At 44.8% G+C, this 21,505-nt stretch overlaps 1 protein-coding gene across 1 annotated transcript in view; it reads right to left on the bottom strand.

The window, feature by feature from the left end:
* Window positions 1-727: 727 nt before the first annotated feature.
* The window catches only part of LOC144167068 (uncharacterized), a 29,317-nt gene continuing 8,539 nt past the window's right edge, over window positions 728-21,505 (bottom strand). The window contains exons 3-5 of the mRNA XM_077696460.1: window positions 20,987-21,097; window positions 17,574-17,708; window positions 728-1,173 (exon numbers count right to left, since the gene is read on the bottom strand). Coding sequence (XP_077552586.1) covers window positions 1,022-1,173; window positions 17,574-17,708; window positions 20,987-21,097 — 398 coding nt within the window. The 3' untranslated portion in view covers window positions 728-1,021. The remainder of the gene's footprint in view (window positions 1,174-17,573; window positions 17,709-20,986; window positions 21,098-21,505) is intronic.

Below are 21,505 nucleotides of genomic sequence, written 5' to 3'. Positions count from 1 at the left end.
GCGAACTTGTGCTCTAGTAACAACTCAAAGAATACAGAGGCGGCGAAGCAGCAGTCAAACATGTGATGTGCGCAGGCGAGTGTGGGCGAATATAATACCCCAGCGTGTGCTGTACGTGCATTTCTCTCTCGGCGCGAGTGGTTCTCGAGCCGTCGAATTGAAGCCAGAACACTGTAGATCAAAGATTCTTCTAGGATGGTGTCTTTAGTTCAAAACACTCTCCCTAACAAATGAGATAACACGTTCGGCATAAAATAGAACACGCGCTTCACTTGGTCCACGGATAAGACAGAGAACACACCCTGGCGCAGCCGGTCTGCAAAAACAAAACATATATAAACAAACCCAACGCATCGTTCGCGGCAATATACTGGCTATATACCAAACTAGGACTCTACAAAAAGGTTCTTCAATGTTTGGGGTAGCGCCCTTCACTGCGCAAAAAAAAACAAAGCTAATGACATCGGCTTCCCAAGTTTTCTTGGGCTTATAGAACGTCTAGAATTGCACTGCTTTACGACGGAAGAGCTTGGCGCTTATCAACAATGTAGTCTCTTAGAAATACTCTATAAGTAATAGCCACCACAATGAGCTGCGTTCGGTGACCTTTTATTGGTTATTATCTATTAAGAAATGTAATAGGATGTTTACACTCCCTCGTGAGTGGGTTTACGAAAAAGATATGAGGTTCATTACGGCACTTAGGTTGAAAAAAAATTGCTGATTCTCTTGAAGCGGCCTCTTGGTTACGTGATGTCGTTCCAACGAGACATAAATAACGTAAAGCATCAAGGAAACACAACAGTATCCCGCAATGCTTCGTATTTTACTTAAGTAAAACGAGAACGCCGAAAGTCGTTAGGTGTGGAGTTATAGCGAAAGCAAAATATCAAAAACCCAGAGTTATTCAAAGGCATTCAGCTGAGAGCGTGTCATTCCAGCGACTCCAGCAATATCATGCTTTGCTGATTATTCATCCCTGTTCGCTGAATCGTGGGCTTGGTTCTGTGCAGCCGCTCAATTACGGCAGCATCGGGGCCCCTGCGGGAACAACCCGGACAGCACGGCCTAGTTTCTTTCGGAGCTTGCGTTCGGCTGCTGCATTTTCTAGTCCCTTGTGGAAGTCGTCCTCATCCTTCACGTCCACGGGCTCCTTGTGCACCTCAGTCGTCTCTGAAATGCAAAACATCTTCGTCACTCAAAAACCAATATGGCTCAACAAAATGATTTGGTTATTTAACAGTTATTTGTGCTTCGGACATACATTTCTTTTTAGAGGTGCCCTGTTAAAGCACAAAAACGTTTAGCCGTTCCGAAGCGTCCCACCATGTGGCAGTATCTTGGCTACACTATCGCCAAAGATTGAATAAATTACTTTAGTCTCTAATGTATAATGACCACTGTAAAAATGTGTAGGTTTGTAAGCACAGTTTTGGTTTATCCCCCGCACGGGACACCTTGTGTGTTTAAGGTGACGGTATAAGAGAAACCGCAGACCATGAGCCCCCGAAAATTAGCTGTGACGAACCATGGCGAGGTGTTTATAGGCGAAGGGAGGGAAACCACAAACGGCGACAATCAGAGCCCTGCTCAAGCTCTGGCCGACGGGCTACCTCCCTGTATACCAGGCACAGCGCCCCATAACCTCTCTAAGTAACAGGGTAAGTCTCGAGGAGAAATGAACCCTGTAGCCGGCTTCTGTGGGGCATTAAGTCAAAATTATCTAAATCCGAAGATCGGCCGTCTAGTGGTGGCGACACCAAAGTCAACAATCCACCACTCCTTGAGCAACCATTTGCGGAACATGACACCTTCCCTTGTTTTTTATCATCGAATCTGCTGACAAGTCCAACCCCGTAACATCGAAATCAGTGTCCCTCATCGGTACGTTTATCAAGAGAGTAATGGACAAGAATTACAATGCAAGGAACGTATTCCCTGGGCAATGCTTGTTCAAGTCAATATTCGTCTTAAAGAGACCTTGGTTGGTGAGTGTGAAATCAAGATACCTCACCATAGACGATTGAACAACTCTCGAGCTGTCATATCTGAGTTAGTCGTCAGAAACGAAAAAAAAATCCCCCCACCTCCCCGAAGGGGATCGTGCGGAAATGCGAATGCATTGGGTGCAACGAATTCTTCTTTGCGGTATCGTTGCCGCGAGGGATTCAACTTCACCGACTTCCATCGCTATCAAGGCGCCAGTCGGCAAGCAGTCATGGAGGGAGGCGCGCGCTCCCTGCATTTATTAGAGCAGCGAGCGGAGCGGGGTACGCGGAAAGGAGACAGAGACCCGCGCCAGCCCGCGCGCGAGCTCTCTCTCCGCCCCGAGCTCCGCGATGCGAGCGCCCTCACACGCCGAGCGCGCTCTTCCTCTCCACTCACTCTCCGCTACTCCGCCCGAGCTCCGCGATGCGAGCGCCCTCACACGCCGAGCGCGCTCCTCCTCTCCACTCACTCTCCGCTACTCCGCCCGAGCTCCGCGATGCGAGCGCCCTCACACGCCGAGCGCGCTCCTCCTCTCCTCTTGCCCTCCGCTACTCCGCACCTGCTCCGGTTCCTAGGCGCGCGCCACAGCTGTTGCTAGGCGCACGCCGCTCAACGACGCAAGACAACCCGCGGCTAAGAAATGCATTCGCATTTAAAACTGACTCTGATTTGCTGGAGAGCCCACAGGACCCATGGGTCACAGCTATCAGACAAGTTGCAGTCCGCAGACATAACCATGAAATCGCAACAAAGCATATCATCTCTACATGCGCTTGCTCCAACCTTCCCAAACCCGTGATTGCAGGTTTTTTCCGCTGTCAAGTAAGAACATATACGCGAAGTCCACGCCGTTGTTGTACATGCAAACGGAATAGACACGGCAGCGATACGCGTCCTGGAAAACTCAAGCTCCCAGTGCTTCATCCGTGACAACCCAAAAGACGGTGAAAGTTACGCCGATTCAGCTCGCGGCGAGGGGGGAGAGTGGACGGAGCGGTGCCTGGTATCTGCAGCGACGCATTGGCGCGAGGCACTGTCCTGCCCGTATCCCCCGATGGGTTGCTATCGGCAGCCAAACCTGGTGCCGCACCGGTTACAGAGCCTGCAGTGGTTGCGGTGTCCACCAACACAGTGGTGAGCGATTCTGCCCCTTCCGTCACCACTAATTCAGCTCCCAAAACACCTGAAGGCTCTAAAGACATGAACACGGGGGGCGCACAAGCTCCCATCCGTGCCCCACTGCTACACCAACCGGGTTCTGCTCCCGACGCTCACAGGGGTAAGAGCGGAAAATAAGGTCACCCGAACGGGTGTCCTGTTTAGCAGGCCCGGGCCACCAGACACCGCCGATGTCTGACAATTAGATGGACGTCGGACCATTCCTGCCTGCATCGCAGCGAAAGGAACGGAAAGGAACGGGCGGCGGTATCCAGGTCAATAGAGAGAGTACAAATCTTCCTCCAAGAGTCCAAGCCTCCAAATACGATACGTAAACAGACATTTGTTCTAGTTGCTACAAACTATGAATACTGGAAAGGAAAAATATCCTTCAGTGCTTCAGTGTAACTGTAGAAGTGTTTTTACGAATCTCGCTGATGTTTATGAAATTTTACTCTCCAGTCAACCAAGTGTGATGTGTCTCGAGAAACATTTCTCAATATCAAACAGACAAACTTCCTAAAAAGTTACATGGTATTTAGAAAGGCCTGAGGTGGTTGCACCGACTCCTGAGGCGGTGTGGCCATTCTCCCCCGTAATCATTAGGATGGAGTGCCATCATCATCATAAGCACCATCCTTGAGGCTGTAGCAATTCGTACTATATTATTTCTGAGATTACCAGCTGTATGCTCGATTAACATCCGTCCTAACTTCAAGCTCTCGAGTCCTGATTTTTAGGGTCTGATAGATCAGCCACCCGAACCCTTCCGCCTTATAGCTGACGTTAATGCGCATGATTGCCTTTGGGGCTCTTCCCACATGGATGCCCGAGATCACCTTAGTCAAAATTTGTTATCATTGTCGGGAGCATGCATATTCAACAAAAAACAGCCTACACGCAACAAATTTGGACACAACACTTAGTCCAATCTTGACGTAGGTTTGGGCTTTGCAATTTTTATCCGCGTCTTCAGCGGGACGTGGACACAAACCCATATGGTAGTGACCGCTTTACTACCACGCCTCTATACATAGGCTTACGCATAGACGGTTCACCCCATCCCATAAAATGTTCACGAAGGCAAGAGCGAACTCGAATACATCTAGAGAAACATCTAAACTTCACCACACGTCCACGGAACACCTTCACATTGAAGAGGCTACCCAACTCGTTACGGCGCACATCCTCGACGCCGCCGAAAAGTCAATTCCGCAGGCATGCGGTGCTCCGCGCAACATAATTAGGCCCTGGTGGAATATAGTCGGTACGCGTGCAGCCAACAAGGCATGAGGTATCCTTTGTCGAAACAAGGCATGGAAGAAGGCATGGCACAAGGGACGGAACAAGGCAAGGAACAAGGCAAGACTTGCCTGGAACAAGGCATGGGGTATCCTTCGTCGGTACCCCACGTCGAATAACATCACATCTGTTAAGCGGGCAAAATCACAACAGAAGGGCGTGCGCCTTAAGCAAAACGAAATAGTTGGCGCTCCTTTATAAAATAAATTCATACACAGACACCAGCAACTTATAGGGACCATAATACGGAAAACGTACACATAGGCTGCCCTTGGTAACCACTACAAGGGCACACTTGAAGAACGTGCTACCACACTCGCACAACACTTCCAACACGTTCGCAGTTCTGCACACTGCGCATACATCCATGCAACACGAAACATCCTATGAAAAGAAGTTTTTATGCGATAATAATAAGCCAAACACATTATTAACTTCCCATTTTCAGTTCATTAGCTGCGGGTATTTCTGAGCACTTCTATGCCTTCAGCTCCGGTGCTGACATTACATACTCTATGAAACAACAGTTCCACGGAGACACAGTTGACACGATACTACACCAAACAATAAATTATGGCTTTTTGGGCGCCTTCCGGGATGTTGGTGGGAGGCCATCTCAGTGGCTGTTCCAAAGAAAGGGAGGGAACCTTCTGCACCTTTAACGTATTGTCCCATCGCCATTGGCCCAAGCTGCCCATGCAAGCTTCTCGAGAAGACCATCAGTAGTACACCCGTGCACTTTTGGGAGTATGACGGTCCCCTCGAGATGCCAGGCAGGCTTAAGGCTGGGACGATCTACCAATGTTCAACTCGTGAGCCTTCAATCATTCATGAAGGATACTTTCGTGCATACACAGTTTTGCGCAACGACGTTTTTGCATTGAGAAGGCGTATGAGACCGCTGGGCGGAATAGCATCCTCAGCGAACTAAAGTTAATCGGTATATCATATAACGGACCTTTCGTGTCCGAATTCTGTCTTTAAGATTAACGTGCAGGAGGGTTGCGGGCCACAGGGCGGAATTCTCAACTGCACACTGTTGATATTGGAGATGAACTCGCTCCGAAAGGGCTTGCCACAAACCATTCAACCATTTTCTGTTCAATGCAGGTAGATGACGTGGAAATATCTGTTAAGTCATGTAATATGCCAATATGGGATAGTCAAGTCCAGCTTGGTGTGGAAAACCTAGCTTGCTGGGCGGATGAAACTGGTTCTCACCTAAACCCAATTCAAAGCTCATGGGTTGTGTCCTCAAAAAACGCAGGATGCTGTCAGATCCAAGCGTGAATCTCAATGCTATCACTACTCCTACCAAAAAAGAATACTAGTAATTAGGCACAGTTTTTTTATCAGAAACTGACGTTCATCCCAAACACCAAATAACTAAAACAAAAATGTGTAAAAACAATCAGTATTCTCAAGGTCATGCCACATCACTGTTATGAGGCTTATAAACCATTTTAAACTGGAGGTTTTCGCCAGTCTAGAAGGCTCGCGGTTTCATTTCATTTCATATCATTTCATTTCAATTTTATTTGCTGGAGGACCCCACTGGGGGTATTAAATAATGGGTGGGTATACAGAAAAAAAACACATTTAAACGCATTAGTTTATGAACACAGGTGACTACTGACATTTGCTATGAAGTTTTATGGGCAAGTGGTGAAAACAATGTAGCAGGGAAGGTCGTTCTAATCTTTGGCTGCACGGTGAAAAAAAGAAGCTGAAAAGGTGACAGTTTTGGTACTATAACGCGACACTTGAAGTGGATGGCCGGTGCGGTGTAAAATGTATCTCGGGACCCGCCGCGGTGGCTCAGTGGCTAAGGCGTTGCGCAGCTGAGCACGAGGTCGCGGGTTCGATTCCCGGCCGCGGCGGCCGCTTTTCTGATGGAGGCGAATAGCAAAAACGCCCGTGTGTACGAGATTTCGGCGCACGATAAAGATCCCCAGGTCGTCAAAATTAATCCGGAGCCCTCCACTACAGCGCGCCTCATCGCCTGCGTTGCGTCGGCGCGTTAAATCCCACAATCAATCAATCAAAATGTATCTCGGGGGGATGATGTAAGGCTACTATTATTGAAGAATGAAACATTTTATCAAATAAAGAAAGGCTGGCGTTACGGCGGTGGACAGAGAGTGGTGATAAACCGGATGGTGCTTTGAAAGATAAAACGCTAATGTTGTAGGAGTACAGGGAATGAATCAATCGGGCGTTGTAATTTTGAACAGAATAAAGATAATTTATGAGATATGTTTGGGGCGGGTTCCCTATGGCGGATGCATATTCAAGCGTTGATCTGATGATAACCTGGTAAGGGAGCAATTTTGCGTACGGGGGCGTATGGCGTAGGTGACGTTTTAGGAAGCCAAGTGTTTTGTTTGCGGATAAAATGACGTTAGTAATATTTGCATTCTAAGTAAGATTGCTAGACAATGTGACGCCTAGATATATGTAGGGTCATTGTGACTGTACAGTGAAGTTCGCGGTTTGATATGAAACAAGAAAGGGATTTTTACGGTGGGAAAAGGAATCAAGCTTACATTTATTTGGGTTAGGAGGTAGAAGCCACTTATCGCACCATTCATGAATGCGGTTAAGTCCTTGCTGAAGGACCACTTGGTCGTGAGGGTTAGTTACTGTTTGATAGATTACGCAGTCATCCGCAAACATGCGGATTTTTCGATACGCTGAGGAGTAAGTCGTTAATGTATATTAGGAATAGAAGGGGGCCAAGAACCGAACCTTGCGGTACGCCTGATGTTGCTTTGAGACACTTCGAAGATTTGTTAATGACATGACGAATTGAGAATGATTAGTTTGAGACGCTTCAATGTAGTTTAGTACATCTGGGCTTAAGTTTAACTGGGATAATTTTAGCATAAGTCGTTGGTGGGGAACTGTGTCGAATGATTTTGCGTAATCTTGAAAGATAACGTCAGTTTGCAAGTTGTTGTCAAGGTTAGCATGCGTGTAGTGAAGAAAGATTTCTAATTGTGTTTTGCAAGAGAATCCCTTCCGAAAACCATTTTGGATAGGGTGAAAGAATGGTTAGAGTCCAGAAAGTTTAAAGTAAATGACATGTTCCATGATTTTGCAGGGGAAGGTTGTTAGAGAAATGGGCCGGTAGTTCAGCGGACAGTTTTTATCACCTTACTTGTAGCTGGGAACGACCGTGCTCATTTTCAAGTCATCTGGAATAAAGCCGGTCGGCTTGAATTGCGGCGATGTCACCTCGCAAGAGCAAAATGCTTTGTTAGTGACGTTCTAGTTCACTCATGCGCTTGTCTAGATCTGACCACGTTTCGCCAGTTGTTAGGATCTGCTGCTTCAGTTCTTCAACTTCGCATATCAGCTTGTTTTTACCAGCGCTACTTTTCCGAAGTTCCATGAAGACTTCTGTCATTTCAGGATTAGGGTTAGTTTCAATGTCTCCCGATAACAACAGTAGTACAGAATGACCAGGACAAAAACAATCGACAAAATTAGCGACAAGGCACTGTGGGCTTGGTAGCTGCACTAGATGGGGCTTAGGGTACCAGCGCAAGTACGTCGATGCACTATGTACTTTTAAATTTCCATCCATGTCTCACCATCCTCTGAAATGAATAATAAACGACACACCCATATCCACGATCAGTTTATTCACCCATTCATTTACGCGCCTTTCTTAGTCAAGGGGAGTGAGAAGGCTTCATGACATTGAGCCGTTTTTAGACACCTTGATAACATCTGTCATTGATAATGTAGCCACGTGGAACCTTCGCCCTGTGTCATGTGATTTCCCTATTACCTAGTTTGAGGAAATACGGTACGCAACACTAGCATTTTATAGCATTCCATGTATCTGCCGAACGAATAGGACGTTGAAGAATTTTTCAGTGATGCGTCCACACTTTCAACCACGGTCTGTTGTGCAGTACATAGGCCCAACTTTAATGCATGTAAAACTATGAATGTAAATACCCGTGTTTTTATGGCGAAAGCTTGTGGCATATTTTATGTTTTAACAATTTTCGACCACCACATTTTTAACTCCATCTTTCTTGCAGATTCACTGAGTGTGGTGCGTGCATTGTCATTCAAAATATCTTCAAAATTATGTCGGCGATTCTGTTTTTATGTCGTTTATGTAAGAATATGCATCCAATCTCAGCGAGCCTGTGCCTGTGGATTCAGTGCACGGTGGTATCACAGTCAATGAGTTGGCCGATGAGAGGGCCGATGCTGCGGCACTAAGGAACACAGTAGACATAAGAACGGTAGACCACACTGACTTGAAGCTACACATCAGACAACACCAACGTAAAACATGGCATACACACTGAACTGAAAAGACATACAGATACACGTAATAAAAACACGCTTGGGACAATACACAACAAACACACGAAAGTTGTGTTTTTAATGGTACGGATACGCCACTCACGTGTAACACACTCCCACCTGCTCACTGGATCACCAAGACGCCTAAACAGCGGGTGTGGAGACGGCCTATTCGTAATCTACATACTCATTCTACTCAATGCACTTGACACAACACGACGCAAGCACTTTACGGAACTATACAGCCAAGATATTTCACAAAACGCATCGTACTTTTCAGGAGACAAACCCAAGTTTTCGGTAAAACGCGTTTTTCAGTTTCTTAATGATGTCAAATTCTGCATATCATTTCTAATCATGCATCTGACAACCTGGGCCTTTCAACCAGTCATTTTCATTGCCTTTTGTTTCCCTTCTAGCTTATTTTTATTCAAACGCTATACATGTGCTGTCATTTTGTTCTCATGAAATAACTTTCCTTTGGTGCTTTTTGCATTTAAGCGGCCTTGCGCAAATTAGAATCCAAAATTTACTCAATCAAACAATTTGTGGTTAATCAAAATCATTTACTGCCTCCCCTGGTGCATATTTCACTAAAGTGATATTGGTTTCTTGATTTTAATTTAAGGGTGCAGTCATTTGGATGCAATTAGTTTACAATCAAACGTGCGGCAAAACGCCTGAATGTTCATCGTCATTTAGGGTTAGCTAAGACGATAATTAAATTTCCTTCTCCTGCCTAGGTTCAGGTATTTATATCCACTGCGGCTCCCGTTGTCCCCGTATTCACTACCGCATTACCCAAAAGCTATACACACATGACGGGTTTTATGAATATTCGGGAGCACTTTAAACTGCTACCTCGCTGTAAGTGCCGCATATCACAAAATATATCACCGGTGTTAACACACCCGGTGGCTTGGCTCTGCATTATGGGTGGTTATAGACAATATATTTTTTTACAGGGGAATTACGAAACTCATGAAAAATTGTGGACTTGTTTCTCGCTGTGCACATTTGCAGCAATATATTACTTATGTGACAATTTTCCCCGTTAGTTTGTTGAGGAGATTAAAATAGGTAGAGGTGAATACTTTCCGTTTTCGTTTATTGAAGTCATAGATCGGGTAAGCTTATGTCACACTTTGTAACTCAATTCACCTTGTTAATATTACATTCTTGGTATATTGAATACCTAACATAATAGCCTGCATCCTTCACAAGCAATCAACATAGCTTAAAAAGTAGCACACCGTGTCCACGCACTCGTTATGCGACAGACATCAAATGAGAGACGTGAATGCAAAACTATTACGTTCAATCTCGCCGTCAGGGGAGGGGATGACGCAATTAGAAAAAAAGGCAACCAAACCCCTTTATCGCACAATAGGTTTCTATAAAAGGAAGAAAAAAAACCTAAGTTGGGTAAACCGTAACAAAACGGGGGTGTTCAAGGACGTACGTTATTACTATTTGTCTATGGTAAAGCGTCAAAAAGGCATCCTTGGTGGCGTCATGATATGGTCGAACACTGACAATCGCCCCTGTGTGAGCATGTGACACATGAAAAAAAAAGGAGCAAATGTGACAATTACCGTCTACACCGACAAGTTTGACCGAAAAATTCAATTGACGCCAGAATAATACGAAGATCGGAACGCAGATCGCGAAGACAAGGCGTGACGAAACGAAAGAAAGAGGCTTTTGAAGGCGGCCTCCAAGACGTCCACTGTGTGATACCAGTGGTCTTACGAAGCTGTTGTGAGGACTCTCAGAAACATAGTCATGTTGTAGTACCAGCAGTGTTCACTAGCTGTAATGTGGCCGTCGTCTGAGTCGCCGCTCTCGACTGTGCGACATGGTGCGCTCTGTGCCAAGAAATAAGATACCGTCCGGGAGCTATCCTACCCGATATACTATAGCACGGGATACCTGAACTGATCTGAGGACTGTTTGATCGCGGGTTCAATTCCCGGACACGGCGGCCGCTGTTCAAGTGGAGGTGAAAAGCACAAACGCCCGTGTGTACTAGATTTCGGAGCGCGTTAAGGATCCCCAGGTGGTCAAAATTAATCCACTGCCCTCCACTATGGCGCACCTCATCGCATGCTTTGCGTCCGCGCGTTAACCCTACAACAATCGATTTAAGGACTGTTATTTCCTTAGCCTAACCAAACTTTTTGTAACATCATTGCTGGAGCCTTTTTTCCCCGTGATATCCTTCACATGACCATTTTCTACGTACGCCTCAAGCGCTTGTATTTCTGCAACGCGAAACTTCACGCCTTGTCTCACTATATTCCTGCACTAATACTATCACATGGGTGCCTACTACCAGCAGTGCGTGGTGTCTCAGCGCCAGTAAGCGTCTCCACTGTTCTGCAAGCTGGTGGATGGTGGATCCTGAAGCACACCAGCGCATCAGAAGACCACAAGCGCGCTGACCTGTTTGATACCATTCATGGTCCTGTTAGCAGGATTAGGCCTTGTGGAGAGTGCTTCTGAACTATTAGCTCGCTGTCGTCAAGTCACCAAAAATGTGGCCCATCTCAAAAGAATACCTAGTTGCAGTGCCGACATGTGCCCAGGGTGCTTACAAGGGCGTTATATTTTACTGGCTCATTCTTCTTGCGACCTGTTCACTGTGGGGGACGGAAATGCACGCGAGCGTATAAGTTGTGCAGTTTCCCAGCACAAATTTTAAAGATGTTGAAACAAATGTGAGCTAATTAGACAACACAGTATCGATTGTTAAACATGCCGGCAACAGCCAATGTGTGTTCCACGAAACCTATCGGGTATCGCGCTGATCAATATAGAACCTTAACGGTATTGTGCCTCTTGTTCATAATAAAAGGCTGCTCAGGCCAACATACGCTATCAGCAAGTTATCAGTGTTGTCATTGAACAATACCAGCTTTAAAGCCTTCGTGCGTCCTACTCAGTATCGACTCGAAGTGGCCAGCTAAATGACTACAGGGAGTGTGCATTATTTTACCACTTCGAGGAAAGAGCCTCACTGGACGAGAACGTGTTAAAAATAGAATATTCTAGTGGCAGCAGGAAATTTTCGGTATTCAACAGAGGCAGCTAGAAAGAATAGAGTGGTGTGTAACCAATTACCTGACAGTCGATGACACGCCTACATTAGTTATTCCCTCAAGTACGTAACTTTGAAATTTCAAAACTTCGGTTATAAATAAATATAGTACTACGCATGAAACAGCCTCACTGGACGAGAACGTGTTAAAAATAGAATATTCTAGTGGCAGCAGGAAATTTTCGGTATTCAACAGAGGCAGCTAGAAAGAATAGAGTGGTGTGTAACCAATTACCTGACAGTCGATGACACGCCTACATTACTTATTCCCTCAAGTACGTAACTTTGAAATTTCAAAACTTCGGTTATAAATAAATATAGTACTACGCATGAAACTATCTTCTCGGGATAAGAGAAGGGGTTACTTCTGCAACGCCGGTTCATTTATACAGCGGTCGCCTGCAGTTATACCGCAAAATGTTCCACTTGTCGCCGCGGCCACTTCGCTGCAGCCAGCTGCCCGACCATTGTCGAAAGGTTTCAAGGCTAAGGAGTTGCGCTGCTGAGCACAAGGTCGCGGGTTCGATTCCCGGCCGCGGCGGCCGCTTTTTTGATAGAGGCGAAAAGCAAAAACGCCTGTGTGTACGAGATTTCGGCGCACGTTAAAGATCCCCAGGTGGTCAAAATTAATCCTGAGCCCTCCACTACGGCGCGCCTCATCACCTGCGTAGCGTCGGCGCGTTCAAGCCCACCATCAATCAATCAAATCGAAAGGTTTCGACGACTACGACGCTTTTCTAGACGTATGAAGCAGCCGGTCGGTTCGCAAATACTGCGAAACTTTTATTTAATGAAGTCATGCATGTACAGTTTGTTGACGCTGTTTTCATGACGATGGGCATCTCTGTGTCTTCGGGCCTTGTGTGAAACAAATGTGGCCCCACCTCCTACAAGCAATTCAATTGTTTGCCACGGGTCACATTGAAAAACATTTTTTCGTCCTGGCTACCATGAGGCGACTGCGGGCTACCTCAGCTGCACTCGTTTTCTGCTCTAATTTGTGATACCTGCTATCACTGCACGCTTTCGGTGGCCATAAGGCATTACGTATGGCTATGCCAACTGTACGAATGGCTCAAAATTGCACCACATGGAAAGGCGGACTTCTGAAACATTGTTTAAGGCTCTAAGAAACCGTCTGAGCACGGCGGAATGGATACTCTGATATATTTACAACCATCATTCGCTTCAAACAGGAGCAATATTACCGCCAGTGTCTCCGTCGCTTGGAATGAGGAATGAAGATATTTTTACTAGGGAATAGCTGTCTTGGTGTGTCCGTTTCTTATTACAAATGCGGCCGTTATCGGGATGCCTCAGTCATCATTATTTCCCACAGCGGAAAATCATTAACCATTGGTTCTGTAAACGCGCAGTTTCGCAACTAACCGGTACCTCCTGTTGGGGATGGTCTGGTAATCAATCAAAGGCGATATAGGAGAAATGATCATTGAACAAGACAAAGTCACGCGTGCTAAACATGTATACGTCGTAAGCGGGACGAAGATATGAACAGTACGCTGCTAATGTACATTTGGCGTATAACTAGATCCAGGAACATCTTTGTTGTTCTTTGCTGCCTACTTGTAACCATGATGTACATCTCCTGAAAGCTACGACCGACTTGCCGGTGGAAGTGATTAAGGAAAAAAAACTAAATGGGCAACTTGTGTGCTTGCACGCAAACCAGTTTCAAGTACCGCTCTGGCACAAGCCCCTAGAACCTACGTCACAGGCATGCGGAGTGTAAATATGAAAATTCGGTGAGAACTGATATCTCACCTAAGAGAGTCACCTAAACGTTTTCAGCGCTATTTAAATCCACAGAGAGTTGCACCACCTTACGATGTGGTTGTGGCCGGTGACATTGCCTATCTATCATGTGGGCTCAGTATTATTGGCGTTGTTCTTGTACTACGCACGCAACACTACTTCAGGCGTTTTCAAATTGCCAAAACTCCTTTTCGATTTTACCGCAAACTCTATCATTCTTTTTTTTCGCCACATCTGTTCCCACATTGGCGTTTCCCTTTAATTGGGGATGACGCAAGGGGACCATACACATATTCGCCTCAAAAATTCATTTTTAATATTGTAACACATGTAGGAATATCGGCAATCTTATGCAATCACCATTTTAAGGTGCGTGCCTTGTATGGTGTGGTCCCCATGGCTCGGAAACGAAGGCTAGATACTGGCAACCCAGCGCTCAATTGATTGTACTTATTAGCCATTGTTCATAGCTTCCATCCAAGTTCCCCCGCTTTTGGCCCATTCAAATCGGTCACTTGTCCTAATGAATACGCCCCGCCCGCCTGTCATCGTCTGCACTTGAATGCTGTTTAGCACCAAAGCTAGAAACCGTCAGGAACGGGACGGGTTCGTTTTGAGGGCTTGCCACTAAAGAAAAACTGCAAAGTTTATAAATATTCTAGAGCTTCGTGGTTGTTTCTCTCGCCACAGTTCCCTGATCACATCTCAGTAACAGATATTATTGGGATATTTTGACCTGATCATTTCACAACGTTGCGTGATGGTGTGAAATTTATGAACCTCTCCGCGTCATGCGTCGGTCACAAGATAGTGCAAGGAATTCCTGCGCTTTTTGTCTTCGTAGACCTGCTCTCAGCCTATTGATATATATGATAGATGCAGTTTCCTTTTCACGTTCCCCTTGTGACTGGCGATCGAAACGTTATTAAGAATTTTTTTATTTCTTAGATCTGGTGCTGCTAGGCCAACAGGCATGGAACTCTACTCGAGCCATTTTAGTTTAGTGCCGTTTTTTCCAGCACGCGTATGTTTACTGGTTTTGAACGACCGAGTGAAATTAAACCAACAGCTCGTTTTGCAAACTCCCAGACATTTATTATAACCACAGTGCAGTGTAGATATCCCCTGAAAAAATGGCCGCGTATCTGCTCCTATTGTTGCAAATGGCTACGAAAGACGATATCGACTTGCGCCCCTGGCATGTGTATGCCTCCCTTCTCTTTCGTGCTGACCTCTCATTCTGTTCTTCTCCTGTCTCGTTTCTCCTAAGATAACACGGTGTAGGTTTCTCAAGTCAATTTAAATTTACCGCGTTCAACTGCTCCAAGTCGGCTGCCTGGATGCCAGCGCTACTATACGGCGGAGACGCGCGTGAATCGAGGTACCCTACTACAACAACCTATCTAGTTGAACCTTTCATTGCTGTTTCCGTTCGATTTATAAAACGCCACGGGAGCAGAAAGTAGCGGGGGCAAAATCAGGCGATGCTTTTTAGCAGTTGATGTAGTATTTCATTTGCTATCGCAAAAAACGAGGCATCCATGAATTTGGTAATAAAAGAACACTCCAGGTATCACTTAGGTATTGATTTTTCGGCCTTATATTTGCGTAACGCCTTGTTCTTGCTTGATCAATGATGTTGACAAGTATGAACATTCACACCGGACTTAGGCGTTTAGGTTTGGCTCTGGGTATATAGGACTAATACGCAGCTTCTGTTCAAAAATACATCGTATCAAAAATACTTCAAAACTCAATGGATGTGCCAAGCGCATTATTGACAATGATGTTCTCCCAATCACTATCATCTGGCCATATACCTTGAGAATAGAAACTCAGAAAAATTGTCCCAATCTTTAAAAGTGGTAACAAATCATCAACACGTAACTATCGTTCAATATTGCTAACCAGCATTCCCTCAGAGGTTATTGAACATATCATTTTTACAAATGTGATAAATCACCTGGAAAACAACAATTTCATACATCAGTCACAGCACGGCTTCCGGAAAGGATTGTCGTGTGAAACACAGCTCGCTACATTCATTCATGGTTTGCATACAAACCTTGATAATAACATTCAAACCGACGCAATATTTCTGGATTTAAAAGGCATTTGATAAAGTTCCTCACCGTCGTTTGATGCATAAATTAAAACAGCTGAACCTTGATTCATTTGTATTAGCCTGGATATGTAACTTTCTTACTAATAGAAAACAATATGTAGTCGTAAAGAACACTGCTTCCAATACTACCAAAGTGCACTCTGGAGTGCCACAAGGCACTGTACTCGGACCACTTCTGTTCCTAATATATATCAATGACCTTCCTTCCCGAGTAACTAATACAATTCGGCTTTTTGCGGACGACTGTGTGATATATACCAGAATAAATAGCCGCGACGATCAATTAACCTTACAAGGAGACCTTTTAACTATTGAACATTGGTGTAGCGAGTGGCAAATTTCGCTAAATGTTCCGAAATGCAAAACCATTTCTTTTCATAGACGCGCAAACCCACTTAATTACAATTACTCTCTCCACGGTTCGGTAGTCCAACCTACTAACTCGTACAAATACGTAGGTGTACATCTAACAAATGATCTGACCTGGTTCGTTCATGCTAAATTTGTCGTTTCTGCAGCATCCAAAACTCTCGGTATTCTCCAACGCAATTTAAAACTGGCCCCTCCAGAACTAGCCTACAGAACCCTAGTACGCCCAAAATTAGAATATGCAGCCGCTATCTGGGATCCCCACCAAAAGTACCTTGTTCAGGCATCGGAAGCAGTGCAAAATCGTGCAGTCAGGTTTGCATTTTCAGATTATTCATCTTTTACGAGCGTAACCGAACTAAAACAGCGTGCTTCTCTTCCACTTCTAAGTCACCACCGAAAGCATGCCCGACTAGCACTCTTTCATAAATATTATTACGCACTGTCACCTAACGAATACGTCATACGTCGCGCAAGTTTTTCTAGCCAAAGCAAAAACACTTTCGAAGTATCGTATACGCGGCCAAAAACCGTTACATTTGCACACTCTGTTTTCATTCGCACAGCCAAAGACTGGAACTATCTCCCGCAGGAACTGGCGCAGATTAGAGATACAGTACTGTTCAGGCGGTCGCTGTTAAAAATGCCAGCCGATTGACTTCGCTTAGTTGGCGTGCATTTCTTTCGCCCCGATAGCACGTTTTCGATTAACTGCATGTCCTTAAAAATTGCTTTGATCCTTCTTATGGCATCTTAAACTTCTTAATTGCTTTTGATCTTTATTTTTCCCCTTGTAACCCGCCTCCCCACTTTTTAAATCAATTGCTTGTCAAGTTCGTTTAAGTCTCGAGCAATTTTTCACCTGTGAATTTTTCATTGTATGTGTATGCCATAAATTTTTTACCACTCCTTCCGCCTTTTTATTTTTTTTTCTCCACTTGTGACCCGTCCTCCCCTGCGGTTTTTCAAATCAATTGTTTTTCAAATGCTTTGTTAATATCTCGCGTGGTTTTTTTTTGCCAGTGATTTTTCTTTTGAGCTCACCCCTCATGTAATGCGTGTCGTCCAGGCCTTTGAGGTACTAAAATAAATAAATAAATAAATAAATAAACTTTGGCCGGCTGGCTGAATCGAGTCACAGGCAGACATACAGAGAAACAGACCAAAATTTCTGCGTTTAAGTAGGCCAAGGAAGACCATCGTTTTTAAAAAACAACCCGTGGTTGTGGTTCGGTCACTACTACCCCAAACCAGCCCATATCCAGAACTTGGTCGAGCGTCATTGTTCACCACAACAACTTGAAATTACCGGCGACACTTCTTTGTTTTCAATACAATAATCAAGCAACAAAAATTCATAAACTTTCAGCAATAAATTGAGGCATCATAAAATGGGCGGTTCCGGAGGTACACGTGAATAAATCTTACCAATGTCCATAACCCCGTTGGGGATGTCTTCATGAAATGTGGTATGGGTCTTTCGGGCTTGAGTAGCTGCAGAAATTGGCCTCCCTCCGGGGCCATTAGGTCGACTGTGGGCAGTTCGCATTGCCTCAACAAGGCCTGTGAAATGGAAAATGTGAGATAGAACGTAGTAAAAATGTTATTTTATAGATGTTTTAAAATATTTATATTTAAAACAACTTACTATTCTAGAGATGATTCTTTGTAGTCAAAATATTTTGTTCCCAAATGCACAGATGAACAGGTTTTCCTTTCAAGTGTCATGCCGCAATAACCTAAGTTGCATCATACCTCAATGAAAGTAAAAGTATTTTTTGCACGCTGCCAGTATTGCAAAGCGTGTTACCCACAATGTTTGAGTGCAACGCAGAGTAAAACCCTTTACGTATTATACGTTCAATATGTGCTTACAGAACCACTATTGATGGTGCAATTTACACCTTTGCCTAAATGTTTAACGCTAGCATTTATTGTTCCAAACACGACTAGCTCAATTCACGCGTCTCCAACTAAGTAAGGCCCTCGAAACACTCAAGTGAAAACAGGCGGCCTCGGCAGAGCGCGAGAGCTAGCGAATGTATTTTTTATTTTTTCACGCAAGATTTTGCGAACGCAAACCAGGCAGGTATCACTACATGCGCACAAGGTTGCATACAAGGCTGTCAATTTTATGTAACAGCCCACAAACCGTATTTGTACGCTCATGGAACAACAAAAACTTATTAAAAACTTTATCTGGCCGTCCGCTAAGCAGGCCGTTTAATATCGAGCTCTGAAACGTGGACCAGATGACCGAGAACGGCTGTAGTGCTGGTGCATCATAATCGCTCGCACACTTTTCTGCCAGTGTCGAGGTAGACCGTGATCGACCCAAGAACTGACCGAGCATGCAATCGACTTGTTTGTTTTTCAGCAATCAGAAATCAACTCTTGATACTGATGATGATGTTAGGAGGGGGAAAAGGGTGAAAAACAGTGGTGTAGTGGAATAAACAGTACAGAAGGAGATGAGGAGAAAGACAGGATGGGAGGGTGACAAATCATGTAGCAGACGAGCGTGGGGTTCACGAGAGGAGAGAAAGGAGTGGTAAGTTGGAGGCGAAGGCGTTGTATACTGTTTAAACCGAGTATATAAGGGAAACTGTAATGGATGCTTGTGAGGAAGAAGAATGAAATGAAAGTATGACCAAACACAGCAAGAAGTGAAGAAAATGTAAAAGAAGGCTCAGTTACAATGAGAGTGGACCGATTGTAAAAAAAATATTTGAGTGAGAGAGTCAAGACGGAGGTAGAGAAAGGAAAAGGGTATGACATAGAATGGCAGAAACTAAGAGGAAAATGGGGGACGGGCGAGCATGAGTATGAGGCGAAGGTGAGAGAAGATATCAGTGGGAAACAATATGAAACAGATGGGGGACAACAATGGAGTTGGACATTGGGGGAACGGAAAACATTGTGGTTAAAGATTATTCATGAAAGGTCGAGGGGTCTGAAGGGACAGAATTTCGACGCGCGAGGGAGCAAGAAAAGTACAGTGCTAGATTTAGTGTATATGAAATAGAGTTAGGAAAGAAACTAGGACTGTTGGAAGGATTTTGAGATGGTAGAAGATCTGAGGCGTGAGTCAAAGGTAGTATATGTAAGAGCAGACGGTGAGAGGAAAAAGGGATTGAAGAATGGTAGAAAAAGTATGCTCGATAAATATGTCTCTCGACCAATAAACCTTTCGCTATGCCTTTTATCAAACGCCGTCAATTAAAAGATAGCAAGAAATGGGAGTCGGAAGCATATACTACAATCGTTGTGGTGCTGGACTGTACTCTATTGCTCGCCTGTACTTGTATTTTGTTCAGTGCGCCGAACCGAAAAAAATACCAGTTCGTTCACGGCTCGGGTTCACGTAAATTGATTCTGTTCCTGTTCAGCTCCGGTTCAGCTAAATCACGCACCGAACCTGTCCGCGAACCGGTTCCGAAGCTTGATCAGGTTCGCGAACTGGTTCAGAGAGAACAAATATTAGCTAAGTGCCGAAAAAAGTTCGTTACTTTCAGTCCCGATAAAGAGAAAACGCAATTTTTCTTCGCTCAAAATACGACTTTCTTTCTATAAAAGTGTGTTAATTTGCTATGAAGTTTCATCAGTTCCGCCAGATATAAAGAAAAACGTACCAGCCCATTTTTCGCCTAGCCATTGTGCCATCCACATCAAGCCACCACCCAGTGGCGTGACTGGAGAATTTTTTGATGTCTCAGTTCCAATTTGCTGTACCGTTTGGAACTTAGCAACGAGCACAGGTGCTAACTTTGTTTCGAATACTTCCTTAGTGCGTCTCTGATGACGTAGTGTAGCGAAAACTTCGGCCGTTTTTCGATATTTATCTTTTCTGGAGAAAACCACGTTTGAGACCGTAATTTAGTTGCGCGAGTTATTAAAGGCTAATTCTTTCAATAAGGCACTGCGGGATTTATCTTCATGGTCTGTATATCCTACCAATCCAAGGGTGTAAAGAGATTTGGCCGAAAAATGTCGCCGACCACAGGATGAGGCACCTTTGCAATCGGGCATGCTACACCACGTCAACCAGGAGGAAGGCTGCCTGCATCCCTATACCAAGACAACCTACTAAAAACTGCCATTCTCCTTCGTCGCACCACGCCCCACTATCGACACGCTTTTCAGATCCCGGCTACAACGGCATTGGCGCATGTGTACCGCCAAGTTGCTGCCCCTTCTATTGTTGCGGGACATGCGGTGTTCGCGAATTCGTTCTTTACTACATCGGCCCGTTTGGCCTATGTATATCTCTTTGCAGGACAAAGGAATTGAATATATGACACGGTCGGCGCAGTCAACCAATCTTGTTCCATGCTGGCTTTGCGTTCTTTTGTGGTTGGGTTTCAGTTCGGGTTGGTTCAGCGGGCTCAAAAAATAATGGTTCGTGTTTTGGTCAGTTACGGCAAAAATACCGGTTTGGTTCGAGTTTTCGGTTCGGTTCGGTTCCAATTCGACATCCTGGTTTCTTTACTATTACTACTACCGTCTAAGTGACACGAATCTCCGATCGCTTAGCTTACGCGGGTTGCAACGCTGCAAGTGATTATTTGTCACTGCCTGAATGCACGCAGCAAAAGCTGTGTGCACCTGTTCACTTGCACTACAGGCTCCTTTTTGTTAGGGATGTTTTACAAGTCCTGTGGCCATATCTAATTGTGCGAAGAAATGTTTGCACTCACGATTCACAATGAGTAAAATATTCCAGTTCACGGCTCCTCTGCGATACACATACCATTGAGTTAGTCTGCGTGTCACGCACGTTTTGGAAAAAACGGGCAATCATTGTTCTTTTCGTTATCAGTAGAACGGAAGCTATCACTTACTTCTGAAGGAAGCCCAGATATCCGCGTCCATGTTGCGCTTTAAAGGAGAGGAACCAGTACCACGTCGCGTCAAACCTTCGAGTCCAGTTGTTGGGGCTGTAAAGCTTGTTCCTGTCAGGGAAAGAGCGCGGGGAAAATTGATTTCCTTATGCTTCAAACGTGCCATTTTGTTGCTATTTCTCTATGAACCTGATTGTTTCCTTATGAATGCGCCCTCATTAATATACAGATTCTGGTTAGCTAGGTTTTCCGATGCGCTAGTACGTCACCTGTCTTTACCAAGAAATTGATTGTTTCATGTAGTCTACTTTTGGAGAAGAAAGCAGAAAGATTTCGTTTGTGACCATACGTGTGCTATTCTGTTTAAAGAAAGAATTTTAAAGTCTTTCCTTTCAAATACCTTGAAGGCAGCTAGCTGGTTTTGTATGGGTAAATCTGTGGAAATAGCGAGTAGCATCGTGGTGCGAGCAGTTTATCAGTGCTTCTGCAAGGAACGCCTGAGCAAAAATAGGGAAGGAC

This window comes from Haemaphysalis longicornis, unplaced genomic scaffold, assembly GCF_048455015.1.
Source record: "Haemaphysalis longicornis isolate Haplotype H1 unplaced genomic scaffold, Haemaphysalis longicornis Haplotype H1 scaffold_2, whole genome shotgun sequence".
Taxonomy (NCBI): Eukaryota; Metazoa; Arthropoda; class Arachnida; order Ixodida; family Ixodidae; genus Haemaphysalis; species Haemaphysalis longicornis.
This window is presented reverse-complemented; position numbering and strand designations above follow the sequence as displayed.